We start from the raw sequence: 25,296 nt of genomic DNA, 5'->3' as shown, positions 1-25,296 counted from the left end.
TTAAAGACTTATTCTGAGGCACATAGCAGTATAAAACAAACTCCTGCTGCTCTTACAGTAAAACTCACTCTCTCACTCTCTACACTTGATAAGACACCTAACTGAAAAAAACTGCCTGCTGTGGTGACATCCGAGGATTCCATAGCACATTAACTCTTTCCATAACATTTTGGATGCAGCACTCCCACACATTTCTCCTAACAACATCTAGCTACTATCTACTACTGCCTCTGCTCTTGCTATATAATCCTGTATTGTTGTGTGTTTGTTATCTGAAGTGACACTTGATTTAGGATCAGGAGGTTGATAAAAAAAAAAATCCATGGTTAGCAAAATAGGAAGCTGTCGTTGGTCCATCTAACTTAGTGCTGTCTGCACTGACTGGCAGCAGCTCTCCAGGGTTTCAGGTGTTGGAGATGCCAGGGACTAATGTGTAAAGTCACTTGCTTTGCCACTGAATTATGAATGGGGATGGGGGAAGAAATAATGAGCGGTATCCAATTAAACCATTGTTTCAATACAAGGATTTCTGCTTGTGCAATGGAACTCCCCCTAAATATGTTCCGCCAACCCTTTGGAATAGATTTGGGGAGGGTTTGGGATAGATGCATGGGGTGAGGACTTTTGTTGTGCAAAAGGAAATCCTTTGCACTTTCCCAGTCTTAACACTGCAGTTCTCTGGCCAGGTTATGTATGCAAAATGCATATACTAAGGTAATCCATGCACAAAAAAGCATATACCGGTATTTCTGACAGTAACATGAAATGAATTATATTGGGGGAAATTGCTTGCAAAAATGGATATATAAGGCAAATACATGCTAATGATTTTTTTTGGGGGGGGGAGTTGCAAACTGGTGTGGAAATTTGCAAAATAGAACATAAAATTGGGGAAATGAGAATCCAAAATTAATGGATTTGCTCATCCCTAGTGATGTCTGCAACTCTTCACCATGGCAAAGTGGGAGAAGAGAACCTAGGGGCAGGGGGCCTGGTGGAAAGAAAGCTCAGGGTTACATTTAACTTTTTTGCTCCTTTTCAAAGGCTTGGCAAAATGATGGTTCATGCTACCATGAACATTTACAAGATGGCTGTGGAAAACTTCCTTCCGACTCCTTCAAAATCTCACTATGTCTTCAACCTGCGTGATTTCTCCCGGGTCATCAGAGGAGTGTTGCTCTGCCCACATACCCATTTGCAGGTGTGAAAGCTACACTTGCTTTTATTTCATCAAGGGGGGCACCATCATCACCATAAAACTTAGCATTTATAATTGCACTTTAGGTTTCCAAGTACTTTGTATCCATTGCCACATTGCAATGATTACAAGAACTCTGTAGATTAGGTGACTATTGTATATTGAAGATGGAGGAGTGCAGAGCAGTTGTGGCCTACTGGAAGCCCCCAAGAGGGTTTGTGGCAGAGGCAACTTTTGACCTAGAGATTTCCTGATTTATATCTTAACCCAGGCATCCCCAAACTGTGGCCCTCCAGATGTATTGGCCTACAACTCCCATGATCCCTAGCTAACAGGACCAGTGGTTGGGGAAGATGGGAATTGTAGTCCAAAACATCTGGAGGGCCGAAGTTTGGGGATGCCTGTCTTAACCAGTATGGGCTGCATCTAGTATTAGTCCTACTCAGAGCAGACTCATTGAAATGAATGAGCATGACCAATTTAGGCCCATGAATTTCATTGAGTCTACTTTGAGTAAAACTTAGTTGGATGCAACCCTGTGCACACAGTTGCACCTCACAATGGACCACACTGCTGCTGAATCTCCAGAAATAACTTCTCTCTGTAATTCCCATCTCAAAAAGTGATTTATCTGCATGGAGAAGGATCAGAGCTTTTCTCCTGCAAAGGCTTGAGCTGGTTCAGTCTAAAGTTCTTTATATTGTTACTAACTGCAACATAGGATTCCAGGGGTCTTGGCCCTCAACCAGTGTTTGTGCTCTTTGGAGAATTGAAGACACGGTAGAGGCTGTTGTAGCTTTAAGAAATATTATTTATTCACATATTTAGACCTGAATTTAGGTGGAGGGAGTACATATCCTACAGCTTGATCATCTCAAGAGAGGCTTGTTATCCACAGCAGTGCATTACTGGAGCCCAAGGCATCTCTCCCAGCCTCCCTTCAGCCAGCCTGCCAAAAGATAGATCTCTGTCTTTGTTCTCTCCCTTCTTTTCAGTACAGCTTGCTAAAGTTACTCTCTCACACACATACATATCCCATCACCTTGGGATCCTCTGTCTGCCCAAGCAGGGCCGTCTTAAGGGTACCCAGCGCCCTTCCCTTCGGCCTGCACGGTTCCCGGCTCTGAGTCACTCACCTCTGGTGGCTCCGGATGCTCTCCTCGGCGGCGCTCAGCTCAAGGCGCACGGGCCGGCCCAGCTCACCCAGCTGCGCTTCCCTGCCCAGCGGAGGCCTGTTGTACATGGGCCTGCGAAGGAGCTGCCGGGCGAGCTTGGGAGGCTGCTGCAAGGGGAGCGTGACTCTGCCGGCCTCGCTGAGCTCCAAGTCCGGCAGGCCCCGTTGCCAGCCCAGCACCCCGTCGCTGCCACCAGCAGGGCCGCCGCCAAAGCCAGAGGCCCTCCCACTCGGGACACCCGCGACCGCCACTTGAGGAGCGCGGGGCAGGACCCGAGGAGGAAGGGCCACCCCGCCACCGCCAGGCCTGGAGCAAGGAAGCGGCCTTCTTTGCAGGAGCAGCCGAGGTGCCTCAGAGGCCGCGCGGCTCCTGTCCTCGGAGGTTTGACAGCCTTCCCGCCAACCCTGGCGCTGCGTTTCATTGGTAGAGCTGCTGCCATGTGGCATCACCTCTACCAATGAAACGCAGCGCCGGGGTGAGGGATGGCCCTGCAGAGCGAAGCAGGGTCCTAGTGCCCCTGCTCCGCTCGCTTACCTCCCTGCTTTCCCCTGAGCGGCGCAGCTGGCGGGGGGAAAAGGGAGGCCACCGCACAGCTCCCCCGCTTGCTGGGGTGCCCCTCAGTGCCCCTCAGCGCCTCCTGAGCACCCAGGCGCCCTGGCGCCCTGCGCCACCGGGGGTCTACCTAGAGCCGGCCCTGTGCCCAGGCCCAAGATTCCTTTTAGATGGCCATCAACACCTTTTGTCATGTTAACGTCTCTATCCCAGGTCAGGCACTGGCTTGGAAAGGAAGCTTAGCCTGTTTTTGTCCACTGGCCTGCAATCTTCCCTTCAGTACTCTAAATAATCAAAAATCCTACCGTTTAATAATTTCTAGTGTTTGGGGGGGCCCACCCCCAAACCCATAACAATATTTACTGATTAAATTCCTGTTGGTTGGCTTCCACCTCCCAGTGGTCAAGAAGTATCAAGATCCATGTGTGTGTGACTATGTTCATATCTGCTTCAAAACCAGGCATGGATTGAGGTCCTTCCTTTCTTTTGATAGGATGGGGAGAAACTGATCAGGCTTTGGATTCATGAAGTTTATCGGGTCTTCTATGACCGCTTAATAGATGACGATGACAGGAAGGTGTTTTTTCACATGGTGAAAGAAACAACTTCTGATTGCTTCAAGCAAAGTGTTGATAAGGTATGTTCATCTTCAAGCAGTGAGAGCTGTTTGAATAAAGAGAGAACAATAGCATATATTTAGAGCAACTGTTATTTTGGGTGCACTGGGCTGAAGAGCTCCTCCACCTCCACCCCAGTTCCACAGGGTATAAAAGTGGCAGAGGGATTTCAGCAATTTTCTGGAATCGGGAAATTTCAAGGATGGAACTCAAGTAACAGTCACTTCTTATTCTCTAGCTTCTGTTTGAGTGGTCAGTGGTAGCAGCTGCCATTTATCTTTGCCCAGAATTTTTCTTGGATTGTTGCTACATCATGGTTGGTTGGTTGGCTGATCGATCGATTGATCAATCAATCAATCAATCAATCTATTGATGAATACATAAACAAACAAACACTACAACTGATAAATTATGGGTGGGATGCTATGTTAGTCCTACTCAGAGTAGAACCATAGAAGTTAACAACATGACTAACTGGTCCATTAATTTCAGCGGGTCTATGCTATGTAGAACTCAGTTGGATACCACCTTATAGGTTTTAGTTTAGAGGGGGAGAAGGCAAGCAAGGGGAACGTGATGGAAGCATGTAAATTACGCTCAGTGTGAAGAAAGTTGATAAAGAAACATTTCTTCCCCTCTTGTAATATCAGAACTTGAGACCATCCAAGCTGAAAAGTGGGAGATTCAGGTCAGATAAAGTGCATAGTTCAACTATGGTGTTGGCTATGACAAGATGAAATGATGGCTGCCAACTTGGATGGCTTTAAAAGGGAATTAGAGCAAATCACAGAGGATAAGGTTATTAGTGACTACTAGTCATGGTAGCTATATCACGTGTAGTTCCAGAGACAATATGGTTCTACATACCAGTTGTTGGAGATCACGAGTAGGAGACTGCTGTTGCGCTCATACCCTCTTTGTGAGCTTTCCAAGACATATCTGTATGGCCACATTGGGAATGGGTTACTGGACTAGATGGGCTTTTGATTCAACCCAGCAGGGTACTACTTATGTTCTTAGTGTGTCTTCCCACATCTGTTATGTCAGAGTGGTGGTGGGCAGATGGAGTCCAAACTGCTTATGTATCCCTCACTGCCTTCCATAGGTATTAAGCCACTTGTCTCCAACCGGAAAGATCCGTGACGATAACATCCGGAGCCTTTTCTTTGGAGACTACTTTAAGCCACAAAGTGATACGAAGATCTACGATGAAATAACAGACTTAACCAAGCTGACGTCTGTTATGGAATACTACTTGGAGGAGTTCAACCAGATCAGCAAGGCGCCCATGTCTCTGGTTATGTTTAAATTTGCCATTGAGCACATCTCAAGGATATGCAGAGTACTGAAGCAGGATAACGGCCACTTGCTGCTGGTGGGCATCGGTGGAAGTGGCCGACAGAGCGCCACCAAGCTCGGCACCTTTATGAATTCATATGAACTCTTCATGATCGAAATCACAAAGTTCTACACCACAAATGACTGGAGAGAGGATATCAAGAAGGTCATGTTGCAGTCAGGGGTGGCAAACAAAAACACTGTGTTCTTATTTAGTGATAACCAAATAAAGGACGAGTCCTTTGTAGAGGACATTAACATGCTGTTGAACACGGGGGACGTGCCTAACATCTTTGCAGCAGATGAGAAGGCCGACATCGTTGAAAAAATGCAGGGTGCAGCAAGGACTGAAGGCAAGAGAATCGAAGCCACCCCTCTGGCCATGTACAACTTTTTTACTGAACGCTTGAAGAAAAACTTGCACATAGTTTTAGGTACAGATAAAAAAAAATAAGTTACTTTTTCATTCTGATTTCTTCTAACATTTGACTGGGCTTGTCTGAGAAATAATGATTATGTCCATTGCAGCAATGAGTCCAATTGGAGATGCTTTCCGGAACCGCTTGCGAATGTTCCCTTCGCTGATCAACTGCTGCACTATCGATTGGTTCCAAAGATGGCCCACGGATGCTTTGGAAATGGTTGCAAACAAATTCTTAGAGGATGTGAAGCTGGAAGATGAAATCAGAAAATCGTATGTCATAGGATGCTTTGCAAAGCTGCCCTGCACCCTCTCTAATATAACAAATCTAAATTGTCACAATTTCTAGAAGGCATAGGCACGTAATTCTATTGCAGCCAAAATCAACAAAGGGTCTTGAGGCACCTTAGATGCTAACAAATTTATCCCAGCCCAGTCTTTTGTGGACTTGATTAGGAATGAGGGAGAAATTTGATTCAGATCACATTCAAAGGCAAATCTACCAAAAGTCACACTTTCTGAAATAATACATGAATGGAAAGAACATCTTTCAAAATTCACATTTCTCTGAAACTGCTACTAGGGAAAAATATGCGTTCAAATGCATATATTAATTAAAATAAAATGCAAAGATGCAATAAATTTGCTGAGATTGCTTTCTAAAAATGGAAATATTAGGCAAAGTTGCATACAAAAATCTGTATATTAGAAATTCACGCTGAAATGATGATGAATTTCCAGGTTTGTTTTTTTTAAATATAAAATGGAAACTGAAGTGGAAATGTGAAGAACTGAAGATTAGGGGGGGAATGAGAAACTTGAGAGAAACTGAAATTGATAAATTAAATCATCCCTAGTCTTAAGTCTACTTCAGAGATGGCTCTCCAGATACTGTTGAAGTACTACCTTATCATCCCTGTTTACTGACTTTACTGACTGGGACAAGCTTTGGTGCTTGTATTGCCGCTTTTGATGCCTTCATAATGACCTAACTGAACTTGGTTTGGCCTGACATGGTCTATGGTTAATATTGAGCAGGGCCGATTTCTAAGAAAGGTATTAAATAGCATTGTAGGCCATAGATATGGAGAACAGTTTTTGAAATTATTGCAGAATGATGTTGACTATTGTCCATCACCACAAGGCTTTCTGATATGGTTAATTAGCATGTCATAAAATCAGCTCTTGGCGTGTCCTCAAATAACTTTTATATCTTGAGCCAAAGTTTTACCAGAAAAATTATGTGGCTCTTATACAATGTTCATGGACCACACAAAATTTAACTCATTGTTTGTATTAGCTGCCTATTAACATGTGTTTCTCCCTGTAGGGTTGTGTCCATGTGTAAGTATTTCCAAGAAAATGTGAGAGAACTCTCCGTCAGCTATTACAGCACTCTTCGAAGACACAATTACGTAACACCAACATCCTATCTGGAATTGATTCTGACCTTTAAGGCGTTATTAAATAGTAAAAGGCACGAAGTGGATATGATGAGAAATCGCTATCTTGTGGGCCTTCAGAAGCTTGATTTTGCAGCTTCACAAGTAAGTGCGGACTGAAACAGGTAGATTGTATGGAAACTTGTAACTGCTTTCATTATCTGTTGTATCCATTGCAAGCTCAGTATTATTAACAGGGCTGTTCAAAGACAATGGTTGTATACACGCCATATATTTAAAGCACATGACTTCCTCCAAAGCAGGCATCCCCAAACTTCGGCCCTCCAGATGTTTTGGACTACAATTCCCATCTTCCCCGACCACTGGTCCTGTTAGCTAGGGATCATGGGAGTTGTAGGCCAAAACATCTGGAGGGCCGCAGTTTGGGGATGCCTGCTCCAAAGAATCCTGGGAACTGTAAATGGTAAAGGGACCCCTGACCATTAGGTCCAGTCGTGACCGACTCTGGGGTTGCGCGCTCATCTCGCATTATTGGCCGAGGGAGCCGGCGTATAGCTTCCAGGTCATGTGGCCAGCATGACAAAGCCGCTTCTGGCAAACCAGAGCAGCACATGGAAACGCCGTTTACCTTCCCGCTGTAGTGGTTCCTATTTATCTACTTGCATTTTGACATGCTTTCGAACTGCTAGGTTGGCACGAGCTGGGACCGAGCAATGGGAGCTCACCCCGTCACAAGGATTCGAACCGCTGACCTTCTGATCAGCAAGCCCTAGGCTCAGTGGTTTAACCACAGCGCCACCTGGGTCCTCTGTATCTGGGTCCTCTGTATCTTACAGAGCTACAATTTCCAGCACCCTTAGCAAACTACAGTTCCTGATTAGTTAGAAAGCAAAATCACTGGCAGGTTCTGGTACCTAATTGCACACTAAAATGCTGATGCATTTTTGTTATGATCCCCCCACCCAATCTGAAATTGATTATGAAATGTGGTGATCTGAAGATTGGAATAGTAAGGAATTAATATCTTGATTATGCCCTCTCCCTTGGTCATCCTCTTTAGGTTGCAGTGATGCAAAAGGAGCTGACTGCTCTTCAACCAGAATTGATTCAGACCTCCGCAGAAACGGAGAAAATGATGATCCACATAGAAAAAGAAACTGTTGAGGTGGATGCCAAGAAGGAGCTTGTGGCTGCAGATGAAAAGGAAGCCAATGAAGCTGCAGCTATTGCCCAGGGTATTAAGGTAATTGTGCTGTGCAGCATGGCGCTCCCTCCCCATTAGAGCTCATCTTTCCAACAGTGCAATGTAATAATTGAGAAATCCAAACTAAGAAAGGTGTAAAGTGCTAGCCGTGATGTGTTGTTTCTGACCTATTTATTGTTTCCCTGGAGGAATGTATGCAATGTTAGTCCTTCTCAGAGTAGTCTCATTGAAATTAAGGAAAGCAAGTTAGTTCTGTCCTTTAATTTCAGTGAATCTGCTCTGAGTAGGACTAGCATTGACTCCAGGCTTCAATCCTGTACCTCAAGTGTGGGAATGTTTATCAGCCCAAGGGCCACATTCCCTTCTGAGCAACCTTCTGAGGGCCGCATGCCTGCAGTGGACAGAGCATGGGGCAGAAGTGGATGGGGCGACAAATGCAATTTTTACCCTTTGTACAGTTGACTAGTTTCTTCGTAGCCACAGCATCCAGACAAGCAAGTGGCATTGCCAGAGTTCATGGACACAGTCCAGTCAGACAAAAACAGTTGGGAGACAAAGTAAGAGGGTGTTGCCAGAGGAAAGCTCTGAGGGCCAGATAGAGAGGAATAGAGAGTTCTCCATCCTCTGCTATGCCAACTTACCTGAGAGTAAGCTCCATTGAACTCAATAAGACTTGCTGCTGAATAAATATGCACCGGGCTGCACCGTCAGCACATGATGTGCCCTTCCATGGTTGGTTTTTAACTAAAGAGCAGCCACTTAAGAGGGGGTGGTCACACTGGGAACATGATGCCACTAAGAGGGAATTCAATCCCTTGCCCCCACCACAGTTCTGATCTGCCTGCCCAGGCCTGCTACTTATGCCAGAGCAGGGAGAAACTATTTCTCCCAAATACACATATGCAGGGGACCCAGCTGGCGCTGTGGTTAAACCACTGAGCCTAGGGATTGCTGATCAGAAGGTCGGCGGTTCGAATCCCTGTGACGGGGTGAGCTCCCGTTGTTTGGTCCCAGCTCCTGCCAACCTAGCAGTTCGAAAGCACGTCAAAATGCAAGTAGATAAATAGGAACCACTACAGCGGGAAGGTAAACGGCGTTTCCATGTGCTGCTCTGGTTTGCCAGAAGCGGCTTTGTCATGCTGGCCACATGACCTGGAAGCTATACGCCGGCTCCCTCGGCCAATAATGCGAGATGAGCGCGCAACCCCAGAGTCGGTCACGACTGGACCTAATGGTCAGGGGTCCCTTTACCTTACCTTAAAAGTAATGTTGGGCTAAAAATGCCCCCCTTTTGTGGGGTCACAAGAGAGTGAGTGTGATGCAGCTAGAGTGCTAGGCCAAGGGAGGCCAGGGTTCAAATCCCCACGAAGTTATAAAACTCACTGGGTGACCATGTGCCCATTGCACCAGGGAGTGTGTTTGACAGGTGGGGAACTGCCACCGAGAGGGCCCTCAATCAGTTCCGATCAAGGCACATCCAGTGGGCAGCACCTGCAATGAGAAAGGAAAGGGCTGTTATTGCAATGTTGTTTCACTGGACTGTGCAGTGGCATCCTGACAATGTGGTGGGAATATATTTGATGTGATGACATAAAAAAATAAAATAGATGTCCAGTAGCACCTTGAAGACCAACTACGTTTGATGTGATTACAGGAAGAGTGCGAGGGGGACCTGGCGGAGGCAATGCCAGCCCTGGAAGCTGCCCTTTCGGCTCTCGATACTCTGAACCCTGCAGATATCTCCCTTGTCAAATCCATGCAGAATCCACCAGGACCTGTCAAGCTGGTCATGGAGAGCATTTGTGTTATGAAAGGAATAAAGCCAGAAAGAAAGCCTGATCCAAGTGGAAGCGGTAAAACAAAACACACACACACACACACACACACAAAAAACAACAACCAAAAATCATTTATTGGGAGGGGTTGTCATGTGCTTCTTTGTGCATATTGAGCATTGCCATCATATCACTTTATATTATATATTAAGACATTCACCCAGTAGAGTTTAGTCCGTTAGGGCAAGTGCTGCACTGCCTTACCAAGCTAAGCCTGTCCTTAGCCAGCCCTACCTTTGAAGGTGACCCAAAACTACAACTAATCCAGAATGCGGCAGCTAGACTGGTGGCTGGGAGTGGCCGCTGAGACCACATAACACCAGTCTTGAAAGACCTACGTTGGCTCCCAGTACGTTTCCAAGCACAATTCAAAGTGTTGGTGCTGACCTTTAAAGCCCTAAACGGCCTCGGCCCAGTATACCTGAAGGAGTGTCTCCACCCCCATCGTTCAGCCCGGACACTGAGGTCCAGCTCCGAGAGCCTTCTGGCGGTTCCCTTACTGTGAGAAGTGAGGTTACAGGGAACCAAGCAGAGGGCCTTCTCGGTAGTGGCGCCCACCCTGTAGAACGCCTTCCCATCAAATGTCAAGGAAATAAACAACTATCTGACTTTTAGGAGACATCTGAAGGCAGCCCTGTTAGGGAAGTTTTTAATGTTTGATGTTTCATTGTATTTTAAATATTTTGTTGGAAGCTGCCCAAAGTGGGCGGGGTATAGATTAATAATAATAATAATAATTACTCCTGCTCCTCCTTAGCCCCAGTGTTGCTGTTATAGAACTCAGCAGGAAGGAGGATGAAGACAAAGCCAGAATTAGTTGACTCTGCCTATCATTGGCTCTAACTCCTCCTGCATTCTGCCCTAAAAGTCCAATAGGCCTCAGCCTCCACTGCATTCAATGCAATAAAATAGACCATAGATACAAGTGTTATGGGAAGTGAGTCATTATATCACCACCTCCATTTGCTTTGGCTTAAGAATTACCTGGATGCTCAAAAAACTATTTCAGGGGAAAGAACAGGGAGATTGAAAATCTTCCAGATTTGTTAAACGAGATATTTGTATTTTGAAAACATTTTAATATATATGTATTTATGTGAAATTTCAGGTAAAATGATAGAAGATTACTGGGGAAGTTCCAAAAAGGTTCTCGGGGATCTGAAATTCCTCGAAGGCTTGAAGACTTATGACAAAGATAATATCCCACCAGCTGTAATGAAGAGAATTAGAGAGAAGTTCATCAACCATCCGGACTTTCAGCCAGCTGTCATAAAGAACGTATCATCTGCCTGCGAAGGCTTGTGTAAATGGGTGAGAGCCATGGAAGTGTACGACCGTGTTGCAAAGGTGGTAGCCCCAAAACGGGAAAGACTCAGGGAGGCTGAAGGTTTGCTCGCTGTACAAATGCAGAAGCTCAATACAAAGCGAGCAGAACTCAAGAAGGTGATTGACCGCCTCCAGGACCTGAATGATGAATTTGAAGACATGAATAACCGGAAGAAAGAACTCGAGAATAACATTGACATATGCTCTCAGAAGCTGGACAGGGCTGAAAAGCTGATCAGTGGCTTGGGAGGTGAGAAGGATAGGTGGACGGAAGCAGCACGCTTGCTAGGAATTCGATACACTGACCTCACCGGGGATGTCTTGTTATCTTCAGGGACGGTGGCTTATCTGGGAGCCTTTACCGTTGATTACCGTACAGAATGTCAGAAGAAATGGCTGGCTTTGTGCAAGGAGGAGAAAGTCCCATGCTCTACTGATTTCAGCCTGAGTAACACTTTAGGGGACCCAGTCAAGATCCGTGCCTGGCAGATTGCCGGATTGCCAATTGATTCCTTTTCAATTGACAATGGCATCATTGTTTCCAACTCGAGACGGTGGGCTTTAATGATTGATCCTCAAGGGCAAGCCAACAAGTGGGTCAAAAATATGGAAAAGGGCAATAAGCTTTCCGTTATCAAGTTGTCCGACACCAACTATGTAAGGACTTTGGAGAATGCCATTCAGTTTGGAACCCCAGTCTTGCTTGAAAATATTGGCGAGGAATTGGATGCATTCTTGGAGCCGGTGCTGCTAAAGGCAACTTTCAAACAGCAAGGTGTGGAGTTCATGAGACTGGGAGAGAACATTATCGAGTACTCAAGGGATTTCAAGTTTTACATAACGACACGCTTAAGGAATCCTCATTATCTTCCTGAGATTGCTGTGAAGGTTTGTCTGCTCAATTTTATGATCACCCCTCTAGGGCTTCAGGACCAGCTTCTTGGGATTGTGGCTGCAAAGGAAAAGCCTGAGCTGGAAGAGAAGAAGAACAAGCTGATTGTAGAAAGTGCAGCAAACAAGAAACAGCTGAAGGAGATTGAAGACAAAATATTGGAGGTTCTTTCCAAGTCGGAAGGAAATATCTTAGAAGATGAAACAGCCATTAAAATCCTCTCTTCTTCCAAAGAGTTGTCTGAAGAAATTTCTGAAAAGCAGGAAATTGCCACTGCTACAGAAATGGAAATAGATGCCACCCGAATGGGGTACAAGCCAGTGGCTGTTCATTCAGCAATAGTCTTCTTTTGCATTTCTGATCTGGCTAACATTGAACCAATGTATCAATATTCCCTGATATGGTTTATTAACCTCTATGTCCAGGCTCTTGCCAATAGCAGGAAAAGTGACGTTTTGGAAGAAAGGATTGAATTCATAATTGACTATTTCACAATCAGCATCTACAACAATGTCTGCCGGTCCCTGTTTGAGAAGGACAAGCTTCTTTTCTCCCTACTTCTGACTATAGGGATCATGAAAGGGAGAGATGAGGTCGATGATGAGGTCTGGCGTTTCCTACTGACAGGTGGGGTTGCGCTTGAGAACCCATATGCGAATCCTGCCCCAGAGTGGTTGTCTGACAAATCGTGGGCCGAAATTGTGCGTGCCTCAGGGCTGAAAAACCTGCGTGGGCTGTTGGATCATGTGGAGTCCAATGTCATGGAATGGAAACTGATTTATGATTCTGCCAAACCTCATGAAGAAGAGTTTCCCGGTGAATGGAATCTGGCCACGGGTCTTGACCGCATGGTCATCCTCCGATGTCTGAGACCAGATAAAATAATCCCAGCCACCCAACAGTTCATCTCAGACAACATGGGGAAGATATATATCGAACCCCCAACATTTGATCTTGTTGGAAGTTACCACGATTCTAACTGCTGCGCACCTCTGATTTTTGTCCTGTCGCCAGGTGCCGATCCCATGGCAGGTGAGGTTTCTTAAATAACTCAACATGAAATCCTCCTTTCATGATACTGCCTTTTAGTTGAACAAGGCTATAATTTGCACATTTCACTATCCACACCCTGAGCAGCAGCTCAAACTCTGACCCAGAGGAGGAGTGCACAGCCAGATTTTTTTATTAAAAAAATGGCAGTGTAAGCAGATGAGGTGCTGGACCCAGACCTTGGTCCCCAATTCTAAACCTGAGCCAGAGATTCCATGGTCAGAGGCAGTAATGCTTCTCAATGCCAGTTGCTGGAAACCACAGGAGGCAAGAGTGCTGTTGTGTTCAAGTCCTACTTGCGAGTTGCCCACAGGCATCTAGCTGGTTGACCATTATGAGAACAGGATGCTGAACTAGATGCTGAACTAGATGGGCCATTGGCTGATCCAGCAGGCTCTTATTATGCTCTTATAAGACCCTCAAACTAGGATCCCCAGAAGCAGCAGATTCATCTATAGTCATCTGGGTCAGATTCATCTACAGGTCAGATTCATCTGGGTCAGATTCATCTATAGGTCCAACCTTCCCCTCCACCCCAGGGCCTGTTTTCCAGCACACAAAATGCACCCAGAGGAAACTCAGTGGGGAAAGACCACAGCTCATAGTACCCTTTTCATGGAGAGGGTCCCAGGTTCAGTTGCTGGCATCTCCAGGTAAGGCTAGGAGAGAAATCTGCCTGAAGCCATGGAGAACTGCTGCCAGTCTGTGTGGGCACTACTGGGCTAGATGGACCCATGTTCTGACTCTGTATAAAGTAGCTTCCCACTGACATTCCTTAATTTTTCTATATGTTGGGTGCAAAAGTCTTTGCAACAGCAGCTTGCCAGAAAGTCCTCAAAAAAGCATTGTAATTCCCCATCACCAACTTCTTCTTCTTCTTCTTCTTCTTCTTCTTCTTCTTCTTCTTCTTCTTCTTCTTCTTCTTATTATTATTATTATTATTATATCCCTCCCATCTAACTGGGTGGCACTATGGGCAGCTTCCAACATTTTTAAAAAACATAATAGTATATACAGGGCTGCCTTCAGATGTCTTCTAAAGGTTACAGTTACTTTAACTGGGAAGACTCCATTTAGGTTTCTTGAATAGCGTTCCTGACACTGAAACCCTGAGCATTTATTAAAATGATTTGTATTTAAATATTTGACACTAGGCTTGTTGAAGTTTGCTGATGATCTCGGCATGGAAAACATCCAAACTATTTCACTTGGCCAGGGCCAAGGCCCAATTGCAGCAAAGATGATTAATCAGGCTATCGTGGACGGGACTTGGGTTGTGCTACAGAACTGCCATCTCGCAACCAGCTGGATGCCTGCTTTGGAAAAAATCTGTGAAGAGGTCATAGTACCTGAGAGTACTCATGACAAGTTCAGGCAAGAATTCAGTATCTATTATTCAGCCTACATGGATGCTGTAGAAATTTCATTTCCTGGGCTCCTGACATCCTCTTTTGCTGGTCAGGAAAGGGGTGCAATGAGAGTTCTGATCCCCTGGGGTTCTGGGGTCACAGCAGGCTTTTTAAAAGAAGGCAGTATTACCGTAGGTAAATATCTCTTCCCACTGATGCCATGTCAGATAATACCGGTATCACAGTGAGCAGGGTCATGCAGGTAAGGTCAGGCTCAGTAGCATGTGCCTCGATTTAGCAGTATCAAGTTCAGGGCCAAGGTCAAGTATATATGTTGGTACAGTGGTACCTCGGGTTACAAACACCTTGGGTTACAGACTCCGCTAACTCAGAAGTAGTACCTCGGGTTAAGAACTTTACCTCAGGATGAGAACAGAAATCGCGTGGCGGCAGCGGGAGGCCCATTAGCTAAAGTGGTACCTTAGGTTAAGAATGGTTTCAGGTTAAAAACGGACCTCCAAAACGAATTAAGTTTGTAACTGGAGGTACCACTGTATATAAAGCCCTTAACAGCTTGTCACTAGTTTACTTGTGAGATTGCCTTATCCCATACATGCCTACGCAACTGCTTTGATCTGTGGAACTGGCACTGTTACAAGTGCCACGTAATACTTGTTCCGCATTTGTAAGAAATTGATATTTTCAGTTGGAACTCCCAAGCAGGTACCTTCACTGTACTCTTTTTGGTGCTTGCTAAAAACACATCCATGAATGTAGAATCTTGACTTACATTTTAATCTGCTTTCCCTCCCTGCCCCCATCATTGATTTTATTTATTTTTGAATGTTTTCAATAGTTTTTTTTTCTTTTTTTAGATGATTTTCTTTTTATGATTTTATGATTTTACTCTTTCTGTAAACTGCTCTGAGGTTTTCTTGCAATCGAGTGGTATATGGATCTTGTGAAATAAATAAAAATAAAAATACGCCCAGATTTAGGCAAGCCCTATCAGGACCATGGAAAGGTCCTGTGGCCTCCAGTGGCTGCAGTCTTCCCTTTATTGTGGTTAATGGGTGGATGTTGTCTCAGCAAAGAGGTTAAGGTTGGCAAACCCTGTCCCGCAATTAGCCCTGCCTTTGTAGAGGAGCTGGCTGTGTTCTTTAAAGGGCCAATGTCCAGTTCCATAACTGCTAACTTCTACAAGACTGAAGAGATGAAATGCTACTGTGGACTCATCCTAAGGGTTTGAGGGTGGCGGGAGAGCTACATCCTCTGGCTCGAAAGGCATGGGAGGAGGTGCTGAAAGATCCCCTACTTGCACAGGGCTGCCTGCTTCACCTCTTCATCAGAGTCTTCCTCGGGGCAGGGTGGGGGCCCAGATTAGGGGATCATTACATTTTTTAGAACTTTTTCTATCGGAAGCAGTGGTTTGTGCAGGGTCAACACAAAGGTTTTCCTGTAACTGCCCCTCTGCAGTTTTCACTTTTTCACTGACACTACCACATGTCTTGGTGGATTGTACTCCTGGCTGCAAAGAGGGGGTTGAGGTGGGGTTTGTGATGGTGCTTTGTGACAGTGCTAGTCTCCCTTTCTCTTGCACATAAGACCTTTCTATGTAGCAGGATCCCCCTTTTAAAAAAACTAAAAAAACACAAAGGTGCATTCATTCCTCTGAGCTCCTGTCTTGAGTATGATGTGGTATGGTCCAGACACAGGTTGACCACCTCAACGAGAACCAGGCCTCTAACACATTTGTTACAAAGGCACACACAAGATACTTAACCATCATTCAAATGTGTGAAAATAACCTTGTGTACCATCCAGATGTTGTAGACCACAATTCTCACCAACCCCAGCCAGCATAATAATAGTTTTATTATTTATACCCCTACCATCTGGCTGAGTTTTCCCAGCCACTCTGGGTGGTTTTCAGCACATATAAAAACATAATAAAATGTAAAACACTAAAAATTTCCTGATACAGGGCTGGTGCGTGGCCAGTAGTCAGGGTTGCTAGTTGTCTAAAACATCTGGAGGGTGCACACAGTGGCAACCCCTGATCTACACATAGACAGCATCCACGCCATGTAACCAAATTTATTTCTGCTCCCAACTTCTTTAGATTGTGGCTGACTAGTTATCCATCCGAAAAGTTTCCTGTCAGCATTCTCCAGAATGGAATAAAAATGACCAACGAGCCACCTAAAGGAGTGAGAGCAAATCTCCTTCGATCCTACCTCAACGACCCAGTTTCTGACCCCATGTTCTTTAACAGTTGCGAAAAGAAAGAAATTTGGCAGAAGCTGCTGTTTGGTCTCTGCTTCTTCCATGCTCTTGTGCAAGAAAGAAGAAACTTTGGTCCATTAGGTAAGATGTTGTGTGCTTTATTGTTTTCAAAAACAATTTTGTTTTTGTGTGGTAGATGGCTCTGGGGAGGTGGCAACAGAAAGTCAAGCCAGAGGAGGTTTGCATATGGTCTTCACCTGCATCCGTCTTTCTCCTTGCCACCCAAGACAATGTAGGTGGTAGGTGGTTCTGTGGCCAGCAGAGGCTGGAGCAGGCTCTGAGATGATGCCTGTCCAATTCTTCGTCCAGGATGAAAGCAGTATAAATGGTTCCTATCTGCTCCCCTCCCCACTTTATCCTCATAACAACTTTGTGAGTAGGAAAGTCTGAAAGAGTGTGACCCAGTCATTCACTGAGTGTCATTCCTCAGTAGGGAAGGGGGAGAAATCCAACTCAGTTCGCATTTAAAGGCAAATCTACCTTATTCACAGCCATCCTTCAGAATTCACGTTTCTCCAAATTTTGCAGTTTCCCCAGTCAAGTTGTATTTACAAAAGTGCACATACTGAGGTAAACGGTGTGCAGAATTGCATATGTACATGAAAATTACATATGAATATGCATTACGTTCAGGGAAGTGGCTTTGGGGGAAATGTATTAGGCAAAATTGCACACAAAAATGTGTATATAAGAAATTTGCACTAAAATGCCAGCGAATTTTTGTGAGAACTTAACAACAACAACCTCAAACTTGCATAGAAATGTGAAGAACTGTATTTAAGATTGGAAATATTAGAAACTTAAAGTGACAGATATGTTGTTGTTTAGTCGTTTAGTCATGTCCGACTCTTCGTGACCCCATCCGTGACAGATATACCCATCCCTATTCCCAAGAGAGGAATTTAAAGTGGATCTCCCGGATCTACTGCTCTGTCCACAACACCATACTGATGCTATGTGCTGCAACTCTAAACTAAGGAACAGCACAGCATGGATTAAACAGGCTCTGGCAACAGCTTTTGACCCCATGCCAGTATTTGTGTCAGTCTGTGATCCAGATCCCACAGTTCAGTTTTGCATCAGTACGATAGCTCTTTCTACCATTAAGCTGGGGCTTAGTTTTATTGAAGATTTCCTCATGTATGTCACTCACTGCCCACCGGGCCATTTTTGCTGCCAAAGGCACCCCAGATAACAAATATAAGCATTTTTATGTGGTTACAAACTTGGATCTCTTGCTCAGATTTCCTAGGTGGCGATATAGGGAGGGAGCTTCTGTTCACATTAACCAGAGGCACTTGTGCCTTTTCTGTGTCCATCAGAATGCAGCTGTTCAGTTTTGAGCTCAGCAGTTTTCAAATGACAGCTGAGGGGCACATAAATAATATTTAACATTAGCGGCTCAAATTAATGTAAGACCTGGAACACATCGTTGCACTGTAACAGAAGTTAATTAAAGACAAATATCTCCCTCTTGGATACAATATTGAGACAAATGCCTGGGCTTCACTATAGTATTGTTTCAGCTTAGCCTATTAGCATTGAACGGCATTTTATTGTTTGCCATCAGCAGAACAAAGCTTGCTGTATTGCAGACTCACTTTTCCCCCCACTCTGACCTGGACAGGTTGGAACATTCCTTATGAATTCAATGAATCTGATCTGAGAATCAGTATGCGGCAGATTCAGATGTTTCTGAATGAATATGAAGAAACCCCATTTGAAGCTCTCACATATCTTACAGGTATGGACATTATGGCTACATTCAGACATAATGCTGGTTTAGCATCATGAAAATGAGCTTAGCGTGATTTAGCTAAACTACAAATGTGAGTGTATTACAAAAGTGAGCTGAAAACATGGCATATCATTTATGAAAATGAGCCCCCAAGGCTTGCATACATCCCTTCCCCATTTGCTATGGTGGCCATAGCAAAACAGCTGGAAAAGAGGAGAGGAGAGAGAGGAGCATGCAAGGCACACTGCAGTTCAAGTGATGCTGCTTTATACAAAGTCAGTTCATTGGTCCATCTAGCTCAGTATCGTCTGCTCTGACTGGCTGATACCTTCCTTTGTCACAGGCAAGGGTTTCTCCCAGCCTTACCAGGATATGATGGCGATTGAATCTGGACTCCTCCCCCAAACCACAGTTTCCTGTTACATCTGGGCCACAGTCTAATAGCCGCCACCCTCCACCATACCACCCTTCCAAGGTGGATCCAAACTAGCCCAAAGTATATGGGGATCCATGACGGGAATCCAATTCTGACATAACTCCATCATCCCTAGTAATGCAAGGCCAGCTAACATATGGCTGCTTATTAAAGATGTCCCACTTGTAGGTTCCAATTTCCCCCTGAGCCCACTGTATGTGGGCTCCAGTCACCTTGTGAGCAGAGTCTTCTTGGTCTCCTGTTTTAAACAGAAGGCATCTCTGCATGCTGCATAAACATCTTACCATTTTCGTTCTAATGTGTTGTTTCTATTCCTAGGCGAATGTAACTATGGTGGGAGGGTAACGGATGACAAGGACAGGCGTCTCCTGCTCTCTCTTCTTTCAATTGTGTATTGTAAAGATGTAGAAGTCCTGGAAAACTATCAGCTTTCCCCAGGGGGGGAATATTTTGTACCATCCTTCGGGACATACCAGGTAAGAGAGCAAAAGGTGTGGATGAAGTACTTTTTCACACAGCGCCTAGTAAAACGATGGAATTCTCTCCCCCCCCCCCAAAAAAAATAATAATGATGGCCACCAACCTGGATGGCTTTAAAAGTGGATTAGGCAGATTCATGGAAAATAAGGCTATCAATGGCTACTAGATACAATGGCCATTTTCTCTCTCCACTATCAGGGACAGTAAATGCCTCTGAATACCAGCTGCTGGGAATCACAAGTTGTGCTCAGGTCCTGTTTGCGTGCTTCCCAAAGGCATCTGTTTGGCCGCTGCAAGAACAGGATGCTGATCTAGATGGGTCTTCAGCCTGGTTGTGCAGGGATTTTCTTATGCTTTTATAAAATGCGGGCATCACAGTCTGTACCAATTGGGGGCAGTGTGAACAATACCACCTCCTTATCTAGCAAACCTGCTTGCAGGTGATGATGCTTAAAATACACATATTGTTATATATTTACAGTCCTACATAGACTACTTGAGAAGTCTGCCAATTATAACCCACCCTGGAGTATTTGGGCTACACGAGAATGCAGATATCACAAAGGATAACCAAGAGACCAACCTGCTTTTCAATAGTGTCTTGCTGACTTTGCCCCGACAAGCAGGTGGTGGCGGCAAATCTCCACAGGTAACAAAATGACACAGTGGCTTCATTTAGTGCTTCAAGCAAAAGTCCCTTTTGGATGTTAAGGTTGGCAGAAGGGGCCTATTTGGTTATTTGGTTACCTTCAGGGGTGTTGGTAGCCTGGGAGAGGGCATTCTTTGTTGCATCCCCAAAGCTGTGAAATTCCATTCGTTTAGAGCTGTGTCTAGCAGCTTCATTATGTAATTTTTATCATATGCTGAAGATCCACCTATTTACTCTGACCGTTGACACCTTACATACATAAATGCATCACTCTTACTATGATGTATGTATTTAGTGCCGTGCTAGCAGTTCGAAAGCACGTCAAAGTGCAAGTAGATAAATAGGTACCGCTCCGGTGGGAAGGTAAACGGCGTTTCTGTGAGCTGAACGCCGGCTCCCTCGGCCAATAAAGCGAGACGAGCGCTGCAACCCCAGAGTCGTTCGCGACTGGACCTAACAGTCAGGGGTCCCTTTACCTTTACCTTTAAACACAACTAAAAGCATAATAAGCTCAAAAGGGCCAATGAGTTTGAAAAATTACGTATTTGAAGAATAACATACATAAAGATGGCAGGTTATTAAAGAGCTACAAAAATGCTATTTTCAAGCATATTCCATTTCAAAAATGTTCAATTTCCTGATTTTAGGAAACGGTAGAGGAACTGGCACAGGACGTCCTGTCCAAGTTACCACAAGACTTTGACCTAGAATATGTGATGGAAATGTACCCAGTACTTTACAGGGAATCCATGAATACAGTTCTTAGGCAAGAACTTATCAGGTTCAACAGGTAGGATTCTGGGTTTCTTCTTCTTCTTCTTCTTCTTCTTCTTCTTCTTCTTCTTCTTCTTCTTCTTCTTCTTCTTCTTCTTCTTCTTCTTCTTCTTCTTCTTCTTCTTCTTCTTCTTCTTCTTCTTCTTCTCCTTCTATCACAGATATTTGCCCACCTGCTATTCCATATACAAAAGGTGATGGGACTAGCAATTGACTGTGGCAGGACATGCAGGCCTCTACTGCACAAAAGAGATCCACCCTCCAAAACGTTACTCTCACCCCTATCATTTGCCAATCCACTGTGCCTAATAATAGGACTGGCCCTCTTTCCTCATTGAACATTATGCTTAAGGTAACATGGAAGCCTCCAGTTAACCATAGGTTTCCATTTCATCTGACCCGAGAGCTAACAGATTCAGGACGAATTCAGAACCATTTCTTCTCCCTCTAGGCTTACAGAGGTTGTACGCAGCAGCCTTGTCAACCTGCTTAAAGCCATCAAAGGCCAGGTGCTGATGTCTTCAGAACTCGAGGATGTCTTCAACAGCATGCTTGTAGGCAAAGTGCCTCCTATGTGGGCAGCCAAATCCTACCCATCCTTGAAGCCTATGGGGAGTTACGTGTCTGACCTTCTCATGAGGCTGGTCTTCTTTCAGGTATGCTTCAGCTCTCATGGTTCAGTGTTGTTGTCAAGATCATTTACACATAAGTAGAGATGGAGGAAGAATTCAATTTGGTTTGCATTTAAACACAGACTTCCCTAATTTGTGTTTTCCAAAGCAATGTGTGAGCCAAAACACAGCTAGCCTTCAAATTTTGCACTTTTCTAAAGGTTGCAGTGATGATCTCCAGCCAAGTAATGTGTACAAAAGTGCATGCATTGTGGTAAAGAGTGCATAGAAGTGCATATATTAGTGAATATAACAAAGCAAAATGCATTCATTCTATTAGGGAAAATTGCTTGCAAAAATGTGTATATTAGGAGAAATTTTCACTACAATGCTAATGAATTTTCATGAGCACTTTAGAAAAAGCTCTGCAAAGTGATGTGGAAATGTGGGGAGTTGGATTTAAGACTAGAAAAATGAGATACTGAGAGTAACCGTCTATCAATTGAGGTTGCTTTTCCGTCACGGTTTCCTTTTGGACAAATAAATGTCCAGCCAGAACTGCTTTTTTATGTATAAGTGATTTTACATTGTTTTTGTTCTGAGCTTTTAAATTTTGGAATTTGGTGTTTTTGTCTTGATACTGGTCATTGACTAATAAAACGATTTGATTTGACTTGAGAAACTGAGAGAGATCATCCCCAGACTGCGGCCCTCCAGAAGTTTTGGCCTACAACTCCCATGATCCTTAGCTAACAGGACCAGTGGTCGGGGAAAATGGGAATTGTAGTCCAAAACATCTGGAGGGCTGAAGTTTGGAGGTGCCTGATCTAAGCAGTGTAAATGGAGGCAGAAAGTAGAAAGCAAGCTAGGTGATTAAGAAAGAGCCACAGATTAGAACAGGCATAGGCAGCCTTGGCTCTCCAGATGTTTTGGAACTACAACTCCCATGATCCCTGACCACTGGCCCTGTTAGCTAGGAATCATGGGAGTTGTAGTTCCAAAACAACATCTGGAGAGCCAAGGTTGCCTATACCTGGATTAGAAGAACTGTTGCAGGAATAAAGGTTAAAAAAGCTCTCGCTGTTAAGAGATCTTGGGTTGCATAGAATGCTACCCTACTCCAGAGTAGACCCATTTAAAGTCCATTAACTTCAATGGGTCTGCTCTGGAGTAGGACTAGTTGGTGACATCCCTTAATCATTAGATAAGCTTCAAAGAGAGACAGCAGTTGCCAACAATAAATTAATTAATAAAAGCCCCAGAAATAGATGCGTACACCAAAAAGTGTGTTAAATTTAAATATTTTAAATTATATTTATATATGCTTAAGAATCATGCTGGTGTTTTTATCTAAGTGCAGTGTCAGTTTCTTATCCTAATATTTATAAATCCGGACGTAAACCTTTACAGATTTGCATTTGTTTAATGTTAGAGACTGACGGTTTGAGATTCCATCACCCCAAGCTCTTGGCCTTCAAGACTTTACAGCTGACCATATGCAGTTGCTGTTTCTTTTAATCCCACATTATAACTATTTGCTTTGCCGATTCATGTTAAACCCAGGAGTGGATCAATCACGGACCTCCACTTGTGTTTTGGATTTCTGGTTTCTACTTTACTCAGTCCTTCTTGACAGGAGTTTCACAGAACTATGCCAGGAAATACACCATCCCAATAGATCACATTGGATTTGAATTTGAGGTAAGTAAAACAATTTCATTCTGTGTTTAAGAGTTCCTGTATACTATGCAAAATGAAACTTGGTAACCTAGGGTTGTATCCAATGAAATCCTACTGAGAGTAAACCCACTGGAATTAATGGACCTACTTTGGTCATGTCCATTAATTTCAGAGGGCGTACACTCAGAAAGTTTGTCTTCCTTCCATCGCCCTCAGCCAATCCATCTGTAGAGATCAGAGTTAGGCTACTGAAGATTGGGGTGTTTGCATGAACTGGAATCTAGGGAACAATAAAGCATATCTGCCAGTGGTATAGTTAGGTAATTTTAGAGTTCGTGCACTTGCTCCCACCCATCTCTCCTTAAATACCAGTGCATATTATATCACTTACTGCAAAAAGGCCATCCTACTGCATTTTTGGGGAGGGGGGGCTGCTCATTCTGTTACATGGAGCCCTGGGCACATCTTATGGTACCACTGATCTCCAATGTAAAGCACTGATGCTGGTAAAAAAAATAAATGTTCCTGCCTTCCTTCCTTCCACAAAACATGGATTTCTGAAGCTGCATCCTCCAGAGTCCATTCAGAGCTTTCAAAGGCCAGAAACAACAGAGGCCGTTTTCCTACTTAATTGATCCCTTAGTGTTAGAAGATAATAGTAAAATGTTAAATAATTGATGGCATGTTGTTAGAGAAGGGGGCGGGGAGGAGCTCAGGGATTTACCCTTACCCTGTCTCAGAAAATGCCTTTGGGGAGCTGTGCAGAGTACAGATTCAAAAGTAATAAGTCTGGAGAGCATTATGAACTAACGCGTAATGAGCATTTAGAAATATGAGAACCAGTGTTGGGGGACACACTGGGACCTAGCTTTTGCAAGCATTTGTAGATATTTCTCTTCCATTCTTTATGTTTAAGAAGCCCATAGTGAGCTAGTGGGATGGGGAAGAATGCATGATGGGCAGTCCCCATAGATACTCGAGGACCTTCTGGGTAGATGAGTCACAGAGGATTGGGTGTGATGTTTCAGCACGTCCTGCTTCAGTGCTTCAGATCTACAGGAGACATTCCTTGCCATGGCTAACAACTAGCACTGGATAGAACCTCCCTTCTGCAAGACCTAGGCCATGTTTTAATACACCATCTCTTCCTTCCTTCCTTCCTTCCTTCCTTCCTTCCTTCCTTCCTTCCTTCCTTCCTTCCTTCCTTCCTTCCTTCCCCCACCCAATTTAGGTGATGACACAGGAGCACAGTATGACTCAATTGCCTGAAGACGGTGCCTACGTGAAAGGGCTTTATCTTGAAGGGGCCCGCTGGGACAGGGAGACCATGCGGATTGGAGAGTCTTTTCCCAAAATCCTCTACGACTCCCTGCCCATCATTTGGCTGAAACCTGGCGAGAGCTCCAAATTTTTGCATGAGGGGATTTACCTGTGCCCAGTCTACAAAACCAGTGCCAGGAGAGGCACCCTGTCCACCACTGGCCACTCCACCAATTATGTGCTCTCCATTGAGCTCCCGTCCGATTTGCCCCAGAAGCACTGGATCAATAGGGGCGTAGCTGCGCTTTGCCAGCTTGATGACTAAATGGTTGGTGTCACATGCCTGCGCTTTCTGATGAAAAAGCGCAGCTACAACCATTGCCCCTTTGGAAATAAAATAAAACTTTAAGCTTGAGCAACTTGTTTTATTGTACATTCATCCTGATTTGTTTCCAGGGAGGGTAAGACAGCAGCTGCATCTACACCATACATTAATGTTTGCATGTATGTATGTATTTCATAAAGTTTATATGCTGCTTGATTCTAAAAAACAACAACCCTCAAAGGGGCTTATAAAAAGAATACAAAAAAATAGTAAAAAGAATTTAAAACATTCAGAAAATTAAAACCAGCAGTAAACTAAAAACACATCAGTATTTCAGATAGAGGAGTAGGCCTGTCTAAACAAGAATGCTTTAAGTAGGTATCAAAAAGACTGCACTGAAGCTGCCAGCAGGATATCAATAGGCAGGGAGCTCCAAAGTATAGCGGCCACCACATTAAAAGATCAGTTTCCTACAGATGCAGAACATCTGTAACAGTGCCAGTCCCACAGGTCCAAGCAGTCCGAAAGGGCTTGTATGGGGTAAGACACTCTCACAGACAAATATGTAGTTTGTTAAGGATCCTGGGAATTGTAGTGCTGTGAGGGGTAAACTACAGTTCTCTAGGTTCTTTGGAGGAGGCCATGTGCTTTAAATGTATGCTGTGCATGTGAGTGATGTTGCTTCAAGCCAGCATTG

At 44.3% G+C, this 25,296-nt stretch overlaps 1 protein-coding gene across 5 annotated transcripts in view; it reads left to right on the top strand.

Annotated features, from left to right (window-relative positions):
• The window catches only part of DNAH3 (dynein axonemal heavy chain 3), a 95,584-nt gene extending 70,895 nt beyond the window's left edge, over positions 1–24,689 (top strand). For all 5 annotated transcript variants that reach the window (XM_088656929.1, XM_035131636.3, XM_088656928.1 and 2 more), the window contains 17 exons: positions 1,045–1,201; positions 3,419–3,562; positions 4,648–5,314; positions 5,409–5,574; positions 6,632–6,848; positions 7,765–7,947; positions 9,563–9,761; positions 10,852–12,993; positions 14,166–14,385; positions 16,483–16,727; positions 18,274–18,390; positions 19,139–19,296; positions 19,782–19,949; positions 20,597–20,739; positions 21,175–21,379; positions 22,898–23,035; positions 24,246–24,689. In XM_088656929.1, coding sequence (XP_088513055.1) covers positions 1,045–1,201; positions 3,419–3,562; positions 4,648–5,314; positions 5,409–5,574; positions 6,632–6,848; positions 7,765–7,947; positions 9,563–9,761; positions 10,852–12,993; positions 14,166–14,385; positions 16,483–16,727; positions 18,274–18,390; positions 19,139–19,296; positions 19,782–19,949; positions 20,597–20,739; positions 21,175–21,379; positions 22,898–23,035; positions 24,246–24,599 — 5,623 coding nt within the window. In that variant the 3' untranslated portion in view covers positions 24,600–24,689. The remainder of the gene's footprint in view (positions 1–1,044; positions 1,202–3,418; positions 3,563–4,647; positions 5,315–5,408; positions 5,575–6,631; positions 6,849–7,764; positions 7,948–9,562; positions 9,762–10,851; positions 12,994–14,165; positions 14,386–16,482; positions 16,728–18,273; positions 18,391–19,138; positions 19,297–19,781; positions 19,950–20,596; positions 20,740–21,174; positions 21,380–22,897; positions 23,036–24,245) is intronic.
• The last annotated feature ends 607 nt before the right edge of the window (positions 24,690–25,296 follow it).

This window comes from Zootoca vivipara, chromosome 13, assembly GCF_965207765.1.
Source record: "Zootoca vivipara chromosome 13, rZooViv2.hap1.1, whole genome shotgun sequence".
Lineage (NCBI taxonomy): Eukaryota > Metazoa > Chordata > Lepidosauria > Squamata > Lacertidae > Zootoca > Zootoca vivipara.
Note: the sequence above shows the minus strand (reverse complement) of the source record. Positions and strands in the feature narration are given on the sequence as shown.